The sequence below is a fragment of the Pseudonaja textilis genome, chromosome 14 (assembly GCF_049901715.1).
Source record: "Pseudonaja textilis isolate UNSWEBS1 chromosome 14, rPseTex1.2, whole genome shotgun sequence".
In the NCBI taxonomy this organism is placed as follows: domain Eukaryota; kingdom Metazoa; phylum Chordata; class Lepidosauria; order Squamata; family Elapidae; genus Pseudonaja; species Pseudonaja textilis.
This window is the reverse complement of record NC_142003.1, coordinates 7,837,352-7,851,362: the sequence shown is the minus strand read 5'-3', so window position 1 is coordinate 7,851,362 and position 14,011 is coordinate 7,837,352. Positions and strand designations below refer to the sequence as shown.

The following is a 14,011-nucleotide window of genomic DNA, read 5'->3' as shown; positions in this document are numbered from 1 at the left end:
CTGCAAAGAGTTAGTCATTGAGGTCTGACTTTTATCCCTTACGGGAAGGGCAATCACCTCCCAGCCTCACTCCCAAATCGCCCCTTTTGTCTCAGCTGCTCTCGCCTTCTAGCAGCTCTGTGCATACACGCACTGGGAACAGGCTCCCCTTGCTCCTCTGCCTCGCTGCTGCCAGACTCTGGAGGCTCCAGGGTCAGCACCCCACTCCCATGTGGTCCCGGCCCCATCTCTGCATTGGACGCAGGACCCTTGTCCGAGTCCTCCCCAGACTCCCGGACTGGTGCCCCTTCTTCCCCACTGTCCAATTCCGCTGCCATCTGCACTGGCTGCTGGCGAACCACAACACATATATACAATCCAGATTTATTCGTACATTTAGTGGGCACATTGAAATTAACTGGAATTCAATTTGCCACTACTGAATTAAGTCCTGCTGATTTCACTGAAACTGTTCTAAACCTGACAGTTGTATTGATCTCGTCGTTTTCATTTTGTATTTTGGTTAAAGGTTGAAGAGTTGCTCGTGTACTGTTAGTTTATAGGAAGAAAAGGAAGGAAGGAAGAAAAGGAAGGAAGGAACGTGCACACAACTCTTGTAAGCAAATGATGGCACAAAAAGATGGTCATATGTTTAAAAAATTAATTTCCTAATAGAACTAAGAAAACTTTTTATTGACAGAAAAGGGGAGTGGGTAGAGAGTTTAAATCTAGCTCTATGGAAGCAGCTCCTCAGAGAAAGAAAGGGATATATAGCAACCCCAATTTCAACTGAAAGTCAGGGCTGTTACCTCACCTGCTGACATCACAGAGATACTGACATGATCCAGATATTTCTCTTTGTTTCCAGTGCTCCTCATCTGAAGGGAGAGTTTGAGTATCGGAGAAAGAAAAGGGACTTCTCTCTCACTATGGAGGTGACTCGATATCAGTTCTCTAGGTCAGCCAACAATTCTGAGGAAAGGTAAATATATCCAAAATAATAGGAATAAAGACTGACTCAGTAGTTAGTGGGGGAAGGGAGTACATGTTGATCTAGTTTAAATGTGGGAATATCTAGAATCGCTCAAGATTTTGTTCTCAATATTTTATGCGGGATTAGGCTGTATTAAACATAGATGGAAGACTAAAAGCTAGAAACCATAAGATTAGATAGGAGAGATATTCAGTATTATTAAAGTGGAAACAAACAGCAATTGTTTATGCTTTAGGAAAAACAAATAATTTGTGGGACACGACAAAGGAGCGAATTGCTCTTTTTAATGTATGTGTGTGTGTGTGTGTGTGTGTGTGTGTGTGTTTTCTTAAGTTTTCGCGGGTACTTACATGTATGGTATTCAGCATTGCTCGGGTATTTTCCCACGTCATTATAGTTGTGCTTTTAAAGTTGTAGCAACGTTTTGGCAGAATCTCATCTGCCATCATCAGGCTTCTGTATTGTGTTCATCTGAACACAATACAGAACACAATACAGAAGCCTGATGAACACAATACAGAAGCCTGATGATGGCAGATGAGATTCTGCTGAAACGTTGCTACAACTTTAAAAGCACAACTACAATGACGTGGGAAAATACCCGAACAAAGCTGAATACCATACATGTAACTACCCGCAAAAACTTAAGAAAAAATATATAGTATTCAGCTTTGTTTGGGTATTTTCCCAAGTCATTATAGTTGTGTTTTTAAAGTTGTAGCAACGTTTCGGCAGAATCTCATCTGCCAGGTTTGGCAAAAACACAGTGTTCTTATCTCCAGCAATAACATCAAAAGAATATTGAATAATGTCTTGCAAGTTTCTATATCAATGTCCTAATAATTCATATCATTTGGACAAGTTGTGGCATGCGGTTGCAACAACCACTACGGAGTAGGGGTTGATAGCACCAGCGCAGTTAGAATGGTCTTTCTCCATCTGGACAACTTGAAGAGACATGGACTTCAACTCCCAGAATTCCCTAGAGAGTCCACAATCTCTCCAGGTTGGGAAACACTGAAGTCGAACGATCTTTAGCATGACTTGACCTTCTTATGAAGCCTCCTTCTCTTCTTCTGGAGATGCATTTTAATCTTCTCCCATCTGTTGCACTTCCAGGGTCCTCGCTCACTATAGTGAAGTGGTATTATTTCTGGAAGGGGAACCAGACATTCCAGAAGAACTTCAAGGTGCCAAGAAAGGGATGTTGTACCTCACTCAATACAAAGTAAGAGCTCTGGGCCCAGATGGCCGAAGAAGGCAGTGTCAGTGTGTCTGTGCCGTATTAAAACCCAGAATCTTCCACGCTCTTTGATAAGAAACATCTTTCATTTATGGTGGGTGAACCTGGCCGTTTTTCAGTCTTGAGAGAACCCTTGCATGAGTCTTCTCTTAATGACTCTTCTCTTCCCACCTTGTGTTGGAAAGGGTGTTAGACATATTTTACAGGTAGTTCCCAACCACAGTTGAGTACCCAAAATTTCCATTGCTAAGCAAGGTAGTTGTTAAGTGAATCATACGGTCGTTAAGCAAATCTGGCTCTCCCACCCCATTGACTTTGCTTGTTGGAAGCCAGCTGGGAAGGTCACCAAAAATGTGATCACATGACCCCTCTGGGACACTGCAACCGTCATAAATATGAGCCAGTGGCCAAGTGTGGCCAAATTTTGATCAAGTGACCATGGGGATTCCACAGCGGTCGTAAGGATGAAAAACGCACATAAGTCGCTTTTGTCAGTGCCGTTGTAACTTTGAAGAGTCACTAAACGGATGTTTCTAAGTCAAGGACTACCTGTGCTTCCCTTAAGGTCAGTTTTGGAGTGGGTACATTTGTCCAAATGGTGGGCATTTGTTTCCCGGGCTAACTTGCATGAAATTATCCTGATTTCTTGATTGCTTTCCTAGATAATATTCCAGCATAAAGATAAGGGATCAACCATCATCCGTTTTCCACTGCAGCTGTTGGGAGATTGCTTTCTGGAGGAAGAGCCCGACTCCAAACCTCAACACATCAAAGGAACTCTGAGTAGGTTCCATAATGTATTGACCTGTCTTTGTCAGCTGCTCTAAAGCGCTCTCTGCAGATCTCTTTCTCCCTCCGCTTAAGTCATCAGCCTGGTGGAAATGTTCAGGGAAGTGAGCTTCAGGTTCTGTCCACAATAAATACCCCATTCATTGAGAAAGGAAGAAAAAAAAATGCCCTAGCTTGCTATGATGATAATTGTGTCAGAGTGCACACAGTGTGAGTAGATGAGATAACCCAGGAGCAAATACAGCACACAAGTTTGTATTTACATGTAGTGATTGTTGTTGTTGTTGTTTTATCTCAGTCCCTTGTGTATAGTATAGAGTAGAGTAGAGTAGAGTAGAATAGAATAGAAATAGAATAGAATAGAATAGAATAGAATAGAATAGAATAGAATAGAATAGAATAGAATAGAATAGAATAGAATAGATATTGGGATGAATAGAATGGAATGGAATAGAAATAGGAATGAATAGAATAGAATAGAATAGAATAGAATAGAATAGAATAGAATAGAATAGAATAGAATAGAATAGAATAGAATAGAATAGAATAGATATTGGGATGAATAGAATGGAATGGAATAGAAATAGGAATGGAATAGAAATAGGAATGAATAGAATAGAATAGAATAGAATAGAATAGAATAGAATAGAATAGAATAGGAAGATGGGAAAATGAGGGTTAGGGTTTAGGATAGATATTTAAGTGGCTGAAAACTATTCCATAACACCTGTTACAGATCCATTTTATCCACCCAAAATCTCTATAGAGAGATATCTTTTATATGTTGGTAGTTCTGCAAATCTAGCACTAAAACTGATTTGATTTCCTTTTTTCATTTTAATTGTATTTTTTTCAACTCCCTGTTGTGAGGTTGGCAGGTCAGCCGGGTTACTTTGAGACAAAATTAAGGGTTCATCTAGGTCAGTCTTTGATCAACTTTATCCTGCTCACTTGGAATACAGGTGGTCCTCGACTTGCAACCATTTGTTTAGCGAACAACCAAAGTTTCAAAGTTAGCATTGATAACCAGTCCTCAACATTATGACCATTGCAACATCCCAGATTATTGGGGGCGGTAGGCTGACTCTGTAAACTGCTTAAGAGAGGGCTGTAAAGCACTGTGAAGCGGAATAGAAGTCCGAGTGCTATTGCTGCTGCTATCCCCATAGTCACATGATCAAAGTTCAGGTGTTTGGCAACTGGCATTTATCCTGGGTTTATGCCGTCACCATTTGCAGCCTTCCTAGCCAGCTTCTGACAAGCAAGGTTAACGGGGGAGAGCCAGATTGGCTTAACCACTGGTGGTTCATTTAACAGCTGCAGTGATTCACTTAACAACCGTGGCAAAAAAAAAAGTAAAATTGATGGTGATTCACTTAATAGCTGTCTTATTTAGCAATGGAAATCCTGGTTCCAATTGTGGTAGTAAGTCATTCTCATCATTACCTCTTAACACGTCTGAAGAGGTCTAAGTGCACCTTTCTTAGCTCCGCAGGAGAAGGAGCAGGTGAGAAGAGGCACAGATAATCAGAGGTGGTATTCAGCAGGTTCTGACCAGTTCTAGAGAATCGGCAGCGGAAATTTTGAGTAGTTTGGAGAACCGGCAAATACCGCCTCTGATTGGCCCTCCCAACCCCATCAATTCTCCACCTCCCAAAGTCCTAGCTGATCAGCTGGGTCGTCTTTGGTTGCCCTGCACAGGAGAATGGAACTGGAAAGCAGGTTAGTGGGGTGGGGAGGGAATGGGGATTTTGCAGTAACCTTCCCCTGCCATGCCAATCAAGCCATGCCACGCCCACAAGGCACACCCACAGAACTGGTAGTAAAAAATATTGAATCCCACCACTTCTTAAGATCTCAGCATAGACTTTTCTTCTCAGCTTCCACCCAGGGACTTCTTGCTTTCAAATTCACTTTCCAGTATGGAGCTTCCGATTGCCTAAACATGATCAAAGATCTAGTAGATTCAGGTAAGTTGTTTTCTGGCGAGTTGTAAAAGTTCCATTCGCTCTACTCTGCTCTGGTGGGATTTGAACTGCCAGATTGTAGGCAGCTGGCTGCAGCAGAAGTCGCCTGCAGTATTGCGCTCTAATCACTGCGCCACAGAGGCTCCTGATATGCTACCTTTACCCTTTTTTTGTTAATGCAACAGATATTTTGAAAGAGGCTACGAATCTCCAAGAATACCCCACTGCCTCCATCTATACCTATGCTCACCCCGCTGCACCACAGACAACCCGTAAGTACAGGTGTGCCTTATCTGTGTTACCAACTTTCCCAAAGGTGCCTTTTTTTTCAAGAGGCAACTGCACTTTCTTGGTTTTTCTCTGAAGATGTTTTGCTTCTCATCCAAGAAGAATTGAAACCCCCCGATATTGCATTAACGTTGCACTATACAGTAGAATTCAACCGAGCTCCTGCCCTGGGATAGAAGCTGTTTTTCAGCCTATTTGTTATTGTTTTTATTATTGTCCTGTACCGTCTGCCAGATGGTAATAGTTCAAAAAAAGGGGTTCCCAGGATTGAGATGGATCTTTGAGGGTGTTTTGAACTTCCTTAAGGCAGTGGGAGCTGTAGAGCTCTTCCAAAGAGGGGGGAGGGCAACCCATGATCCTCTGGGCAATGGCGTTAACCCTCTGGAGCGCTGTCCTATCCGCCACTGTGCAATTGGCAAACCATACAGAGGTGCAGTAAGTTAAGATACTCTCTCTGGTGCAGCAGTAGAAGGTCACCAGCAGTTTTTCATTCAGGGTTTTTTTTTTTGGTAAGTTTTTTGTCAGTTGTCAGCTTTTCTTTGCAAAAAGAAAAAAGACATTTAATTCGCTTTTAGGTGCAAGAAACCCAACGCACTCACTCGTATGTGTAAGGATCACGGTTCTTCTGTCCGGGCAGTGGTGGTGGCAATGACATTTGAATTCCTGGGAGGGAGGAAACAGAGAGCACCTCCCTCCCTTTGTAACCACAAAAGACTGTTCGCTCCCAGTTCCTTTTGCTGGAGGACAGCGTTGTCCCCAGTCCTAAGGGCAGCCGGCTGAGAAAGATAGGGAGAAGATACGCGGTGGCTCACAGGTATCTCTGGAGGCTTCTTATCTGCCGTCTGAGGCATCTGAGACCAGGCTTAAGAGGCTAAGTCAATATCCACCGCAGTCTGCGGCTTGGGGAGAGTGACAGTTGAGTGACGAAGCCATGCGAATTCCATGCAGATCTCAAAGACCTGATATGAAAGCTTGCCGAGTTCTTGTTTTGGATCCCACTTGGTCAGAAACGTCCACGGAAAAGACCTAAAACAAGATGGATGGACAACATCAGCAAATAGGGCAGGCTCAATTGGCAAAAGAAGGCTCAGGACCGTATTGTCAGGATTCTGGCACTTAACCCCATTTCAATCATGAGTCTCGAGCCAAACTTCCAAGACTTCAAAAGGATTTATTGGGAGTTAACATGTCCGGCACTGCCTGGGTGTATCGTAATTCATATTCTCCAATGGGACACATCCATAGCCAAGAATCATCAATCAGGCTCTCCAGTTAGAATTTTGCGTGGCAGAAACTTCAGTCACTTAGTTACTATCTTTGAAAAACTATTTATGGAGTGCACTTTCGCTTTCCAAGCTGCCACACTGCTCCCCCCTCCCTTTCTGTTGGCAACGCTAAAAATATTTTATGAGTTGACAGGTATGGGTTGGAAACATGCAGAAGAGGCCTTCATTTTGCAGTGGATAGACAACAGCTAAAATGATGTTGAAGGAGGAGAAGAAGAAGAAGAAGAAGAAGAAGAAGAAGAAGAAGAAGAAGAAGAAGAAGAAGAAGAAGAGGAGGAGGAGGAGGAGGAGGAGGAGGAGGAGGAGGAGGAGGAGGAGGAGGAAGAAAGAAGAAGAAGAAGAAGAAGAAGAAGAAGAAGAAGAAGAAGGAGGAGGAGGAGGAGGAGGAGGAGGAGGAGGAGGAGGAGGAGGGAGGAGGAGGAGGAGGAGGAGGAGGAGGAGGAGGAGGAGGAGGAGGAGGAAAAGGAAAGAGGAGAAGAAGAGGAAGATCTGGAAGGCTCCAGGCTAGAAAAGTTTAAAGTAGCTAGTGCCTTAGCCAGTTAAGTCACTGTTCTATAGTTCTACTTCCTCGATTTTAACCTCCATTCCTTTTGCAACCGTTGGAGTTAAAGTTGGTCATGAGATCGAATTCGAGCCCTTGGCAGCCAGCATGTATTTACCATTGGCTGAAGTGTCCCGGGGTTAAGAGATTGCCATTGGCGACTTTCCCAGATGGCTTCCAACAAGCAAATTCAATTGAAGAAGCCGGATTTTGCTTTTAGTAAACTGCACAATTCACGTAACAAATGCATCGATTTGCTTAATGGCAAATCATGGCAAAAAAGGTGTAAAAAAATTGGAGGGGACTCATTTTGCAACCACCTCGCTTAGTAATGGAAATTCTGATCCCAGCTATGGTCATAAGTCAAGGATTTGCTGTACTGGTAGTCCTTGACGTACGACCACAATTGAGCCCAAAATTCCTGTTCTTAAGTGAGACATTGGTTAAGTGAGTTTCGCCCCATTTTACGACTTTTCTTGCCACATTTGTTAAGTGAATCATTGTGGTCGTTAAATTAGCCACACGGATGTTAAGTGAATCCCGCTTCCCATGTTGACTTTGCTGGGCACAGGGTTGCAAAAGTGGAACATGTGAACCCTGCGATATGTGAACCCTGTGACACTGCAACCGTCATAAATACGAACTAGCTGCCAAGCGTCCGAATTTTGATCATGTGACCATAGGGGATGCTGCAAAGGTCGCAAGTGTGACAAATGGCTGTAAGTCCCCTTTTTTTCAGTGCCGTTGCAACTTTGAATGGTCACTAAATGAACGGTTGTAAGCCGAGGACCACCCGTACTCTGTTATTGGATAGCTTCCTGTGAAGATTTGAGAAGTCATTAATGTCACACTCCATGCATGCGCTGGGCATCAGCCAGAATCAATCAAAATTCACTCAGTTTTTAACAAGATAATTTTTTCATTTTTAGTAGAAGATATTCCATTCCCCAAAGGTACCATTTCCAAAGAATGAATCTGTTGTTCTTCCTGGATTGATATTTTAGTAGGACGTTTTGGCTCATTCAGCTTGGTCCTCAACACCAATAAGGCCAAGGAGCTGATAGTGGACTATAGAAAGAACAGATCAGACCTCCAGCCCTTGATTATCGATGGAGACCGAGTGGAGCAAGTGGCCAGTTTGAAGTTTCGGGGTGTTACCCTAAAAGAGGACCTGACCTGGGGTGCTCACATTTGCAGCCCTTGGTCAAAAGGGCCCAGCAGAGATTATGCTACCTGAGACTTCTCAAGAAACAACAATTGAATGAAAAACTGCTGGTGATCTTCTAATGCTGCACCATAGAGAGTATCTTAACATACTACACCAGTGCATGGTTTGCCAATTGCACAGGGGCAGATAGGACAGCACTCCAGAGGGTTAACGCCATTGCCCAGAGGATCATGGGTTGCCCTCCCCCCTCTTTGGAAGCTCTGCTGCCTTAAGAAAGTTCAAAAGATTCTCAAAGATCCGTCTCATCCTGGGCACCCTTTTTTTTTTTGAACTATTACCACCTGGCAGACGGTACAGGACAATAAAAGCAAGGACAAATAGGCTGAAAAACAGCTTCTATCCCAGAGCAGTAGCTCAGTTGAATTCTGCTGTATAGTGCAATATTAATGCAATATTGGGGGTTTTCAATTCAATGTGTGGAGGGTGAAGGATGTGTGTTTGTGTTTATTTTCATGGTCATGATGTGCACTGAAGGTGGTGCTTGATTTGTTGTACGAGATGCCATGACGATAAAGTAAACTAAACCTGATTCTCTGAGACGATGCTTTTTTTTCACCCCACAGGTTCTCTCAACATGTTACCACTCTGGCCCCCACCTTACCCTGGCCCTCCAGAGCTCCCCCCTCCCTATTCTGAAGTGGAAGCAGACTCTCCAGGTAGAAGCAGAGAGGCAGGTAAATTAACAGGGCAGTTCACCAGATTGGAGGTCAGTCGGCCCAAGGATAAAACACAGGGGGGGTTTTGACTAAGCATTGAGAGGTTGCTCTGCAAATTAGCGGCTTGTGCTTCATTACTGATTATTTGTAACAGGAAAGAGGCCGGCCGCTTTTCTGCAGTAGCAGAAGGTTGGGTTGGAAGTTCTCCAGAACATTAACGAGAGCCAGTTTGAAGTAATGTTTGGTGTACCATTACTCCACCTAGAAGCCAGGTAACTTGTGACTTCAAGGCTTGCCTTAGGCATTAAAGCCAGCTGGCTGACTTTGGGCCAGTATCTCTGTCTCTCTCGGCCTAGGAAGAAAGTAAGGCCAAACTACTTCTGTGGGAGAACCTGTTGGGTATAGTGATTAAAGGCACCAGATTAAAATCCAGGAGAGTTATAATCCTGCCTCAAACAAGCCAGCTGGATGCCCTCAGACCAGTCATCCTCTCTCAGCCCAAGCCATCTTTCAGGGTGGTTGATGCTTGGAAAATAGACGATAGGAGTATTAAATGGGTTCACTGCCTTGTATTTATTCCCCCGCTCCTCTCAAATGCAGGTTAAACATATAACAACAATGATTATGATGATGGCTTCCGGAAGGATAGCTGCCAAAGGTATCAGCCAACATCAAAAAAATAGTAGGAAAAATCCAAGAGTTTCAAAGAAAAGGAGAGAAAGGAAGGACCCATTATAGTCCAAATCATTTTAAGTTATACTTATAGGTTACCCATTTGCATGTTCAAGCATGTAGACATTAAAGTCAGTCTGGTTTGTCTCTTTAGAAAACAACTATAGCTCAACCTGCCTGCATTAGTTACAGCAGGAAATAAACCAAATGAAGGAATGAAAAACGTATGTTTTTTTAAAAGAAGCCAAGATTCACTTTCTCTCTTTTTTTCCTCACTTTATAGAGATCCAAGAAACCTGTTGCCATTGCAGAGGACGAATGATTCAGAATCCAGCAAACAGGCTGGACTAAACGTGTTACAGGTGCCTACAATGTTCCTTTTTCTGTTAGAACAAGAGTCCCAAAAGTGTTCTGATCCACACCCTTTTCCGACAAATCAAACACAATCCAAAAAGAACAGAAACCTTGTAATGCTTTTACAAAATAATTAGCTGTGATAAGCACAAGGCTTGCCAAACTGTGCGAGACTTGCCAAAAAATAACAGACAAGAAATAATTTGCAATACAAAAATGTTCAAATACAAACTCAGAATACTGGAATGTCCACAAGGCTGAGTTTCAAAACGTCTTTGCTTCCTGCAAAGAACATTTGTTTCACAGCTGGCTTTTATCTTCTTGTGGGAGGAGCCATTATCTTGCAGCCTTACTCCTGAGTCACCCGTGCTGTTGTAGCTGCTCTTTCCTGCGAGCAATCCTGCGCGCACGTGCACTTGGCACAAGCTCCTCGGGAACCTCCTCATCACTGCTGCCAGCCCCCACAATCTCTGAAGGCAGCAGCCCACTCCCCAATGGTCCTGGCCCCTCATCTGAGTCCTCACTCTCCTCAGCCGTCCGCACCTGCTGCCGGCTAACCACAACAAAAAGTGCTTTTTTAGAAGGCAACTGGACTTTGGAAACTTTTGAAAAACTTTTGAAAAACTTTTGAAAAACTTTTGAAAAACTTTTTTGAAAAACTTGTTTTTCCTTTTTGAAGACGTTTCGCTTCTTCTCCAAGAAGCGAAACATCTTCCCCAAAAAAACCCCAAGAAAGTCCCGTGGCCTCCTGAGAAAAACACCTTTGGGACAACCAGGACCTGGAGGACGAGAGTCTCTACAGACTGTGAGAACAAGAGCCATTTCCCACCCCCCCATCCAAATTTCCAGGTTGGGTTGTATCTCAGCAATAGTTGAGATAGCTGTTACTAGCCCTAAGAAGTTGCTAATTGATTACAAATCATAGCAACAGGTAATCCTTGATTTACGACCATGATTTCTTGCCACAGCTAAGTCAATCTGGCTTCCCCAATGACTTTGCTCGCCAGAAGGTCACAAAAGTTGATCACCTGACCCTGGGACACTGCAACGGTCATAAATATGAGCCATTGCCAAGTGTCTGGATTTGGATCGTTGTGGCCACAGGGATGCCGCAACGGTTGTAAGTTGTGAAAAATGGTCATAAGTCAGTGTTTTGTAACTTCAAACGGTGACTAAATCAATGGTGGTAAGTCAATGAGGACTATCTTTACCAGTAATCTAGGTCTGCTTTCTGTCCACTTCTTTGCTTAATAAAAGCGTTGCCGGGATTTGAAATTGCTAAATGCGGTCATTCCAAGTATAAAGTCAACGCTTTCCTTGACCCTGAACCAATGTTTGTTTGCATAGCTGACTTTTCATCCCCACACCATCACTGCTCAGAAAGTCAGGTAGTCACAAGGACGCCTGTTTTCACCAAAAGGTTGGCTTCTTTTCTCGCCAATGTCAATTTTACATTGGACAATGGTTATCTAATCTGATTGGACAACACAGCCTGTTCCTACAAATGAATTCCTAGAAGAAACTACAACGGAAAGCCGTCCCTTTGGGCGCCCGCAGAGGCTGATTGCAGCCTGAAGCGAAATGTTATGATGCACTCCCTGCTACTCCGTGCCACGATGGGACATCTCAGGACAAACCTATCTATTACTTCCGGAGATCAGATCCCTAAAAATATATAATGACTGTATTGGAAGGTTGCCTTCAATAAAGGAGAATATCTATAGCTCGGGGTTGAAATGAGGGGTCTTTGGTGCTCTTTGAGCTTGGTTGTTTTCTTGGTGACGTTTCATTACCCGATTAGGTAACACCATCAGTGCCAGAAGGAGTGCGGTTTGCTCTTGGTTCCTTGAACACTCTCCTCCTAGCACTGAGGATGTTACCCAGTTTGGGTAATGAAACATCTGCAAGAAAACAACTAAGATCAGAGAACACCAAGGAGCCCTCCGATTGCCTTTAACCAAGATGCTAAGAACGTAGTACTAACTGTAATCAAGTTGTCTGTTTGCCAATGTCTTGGCTGTTGGCTCTTCTTTCCACTGTGAGTGACAACGCAAAGCTCCTTTTATGGTTTATCATCACATCCAAATCAAGAGTCTTTTTCAAACAAACCAGGAATGAGAAGCTAATAGCAAACTACAGTTTCTGAGGCTTAAGGGGAGGAGTAGGCTTGTGACCTTATTCAGGCGTCCCGATCAGCAAACAACAGGAGGAGTTTCCATTATTCATCCAGTCTCACCACCAGCCCTTGAAAACTACCTTAAGGATAACATTCCAGGTAGTGGTTAAATTGCCCACCTGAAGCCTTTGAATGTCTCTTAATAGACTAATATTACCTTAGCTAATAATATTATCTTAGCTAATACTCTACTGTGACAGTCCTTACGATATAGAATATTTTATTCTATTGCTACTCAATGTGCCACTGTTGGTTTCTCTTCTTTTGCAGATCCTGTGGAAACAGGGATAATTTATGCGAATGGTCTATTAAAATGAAAATAACAACTTACCAGCAAGTTTAGAATGTTTTCCCCTCCCGCGAGTCATTTTCAGGAGCCTTCCTTCTAATCATACAGAAGGGGTTCAAGGCATTACAATCGGGAATGGAGTTCGTTGTGCTTAATTACATTGTTCTTCTTGGGTTTAAAATCTGCCCTGTTGGCAAATTAATTAATGAAGTTTGACTCACCTCATCAAGGTATGCTAGCAAAAGTTCTCCAGAGTTTAAGGCAAAAATCTTCCTGAGCATTGCTAGAAGTGCCCAATGAATTTGTTCTGTACCTCGGTTTAATATTTAAAAATATATTCCCAAGAGCAGGATATTTCAATGAATAGGAAGTGACTGCAATTGAAAAACTAGGGTGGCACATTTTGAGAAGATGACACTAGAAATCAAAGTTGTGTATTGCTAGGAAACATTATTTAGGACAGTTTTACATACCATCATTGGGTTAACTCAGACTGATTTGATTTTGACTGCCTGTTCCCTTCTGAAAGCATCGGTGAGCCAGAGTTTATATAACACCTGGGTTCATTTACAAATTGCAGAAAAATAGCAGAGCTTCTACCAAACTATTGTGATTGCTCCACATTATATTCTATATTTAAGAGATAGATTTCATGGCAAAAGTTGATTATCTTTCCCCTATATCTCTATTTTAAAAAAAATCAATTATTTTACACACACACACACACAAACACACACAAAGGTAGAACTTGGAATGGTGTGTACCAGCTTCTTGTAAGATGGATGAATTAAAAATCTATGCAGGAATCACCTTTGCCCACAGGGCTTTCTGAAGATATTTCCAGTTTGTTTCTTAGCCATTGTAAACAGCATACAGATATTCCTGGTGCTGAAAAAAAATAACATGCTACACGGCTTACGATACTCTCTTGAAATCCCTTTCTCTCCAATCTCTGCTCTATGGGGCTATGTGAGGGAAAAGGGTCAGTCAAAGGACAGATTTGCCTATAGAAATCACTTGCAGAGCAGAGAGATTGGAGAGAAAGGGACTTCAAGGGAGTAAGCTCTTTGCATGGCACTCAATGGCTCCCAACCTCAGGCTGCAAGTGCATCGCGTTGCTTTTGATGTATATAAGACAATAAGCAGGCACTCACACATTCCAAAAAGCGAGGAAGTGGCTAGGAGGTAAGCAAAAACCAAAGGTGGGAAACATAACAGTCTCTTTCTAGCTGGAAAGCACAGTCACAGTTGTGATTTCCCACCTGGTGGTGAAATTGCAGGTCCAATTAGGGCCACAAAGTCAGGACTACCTTCCTTTTTTTAAATAACCGGAATAACTCTCAAGCTTGATGGTCAGCTATTAAGGAACTTTAATCCAACTTGGATTTTCAATGTTCATAAGCATAGCCATTGGTCATGCTGTCTAAGGGTTATTGGAACTGATATCAGACACATCTAGCTGCTTTAACATGTCCTTTTCCTGGACGTATTCTCATCTGGCCCAAACTTCATCTTCTTCTACAGAATCCAATGATAGTAGAGGTGATTT

At 42.8% G+C, this 14,011-nt stretch overlaps 1 protein-coding gene across 2 annotated transcripts; it reads left to right on the top strand.

Annotated features, from left to right (window-relative positions):
* The first annotated feature begins 338 nt into the window (after positions 1–338).
* On the top strand, positions 339–12,503 carry LOC113438949 (uncharacterized). Of its 2 annotated transcripts, XM_087942105.1 has the most exons (9): positions 339–595; positions 848–961; positions 2,093–2,201; positions 2,879–2,999; positions 4,886–4,975; positions 5,158–5,244; positions 8,879–8,989; positions 9,927–10,005; positions 12,444–12,503. In XM_087942105.1, exons 2-8 carry the CDS (start codon positions 909–911, stop codon positions 9,992–9,994), a joined length of 639 nt encoding a protein of 212 aa, XP_087798231.1. In that variant the 5' UTR covers positions 339–595; positions 848–908; the 3' UTR covers positions 9,995–10,005; positions 12,444–12,503. The 2 variants fall into 2 exon arrangements, with proteins under 2 accessions (XP_087798231.1, XP_087798230.1); XM_087942104.1 differs by lacking the exon at positions 339–595 and having other exon boundaries at positions 636–961.
* Positions 12,504–14,011: the final 1,508 nt, after the last annotated feature.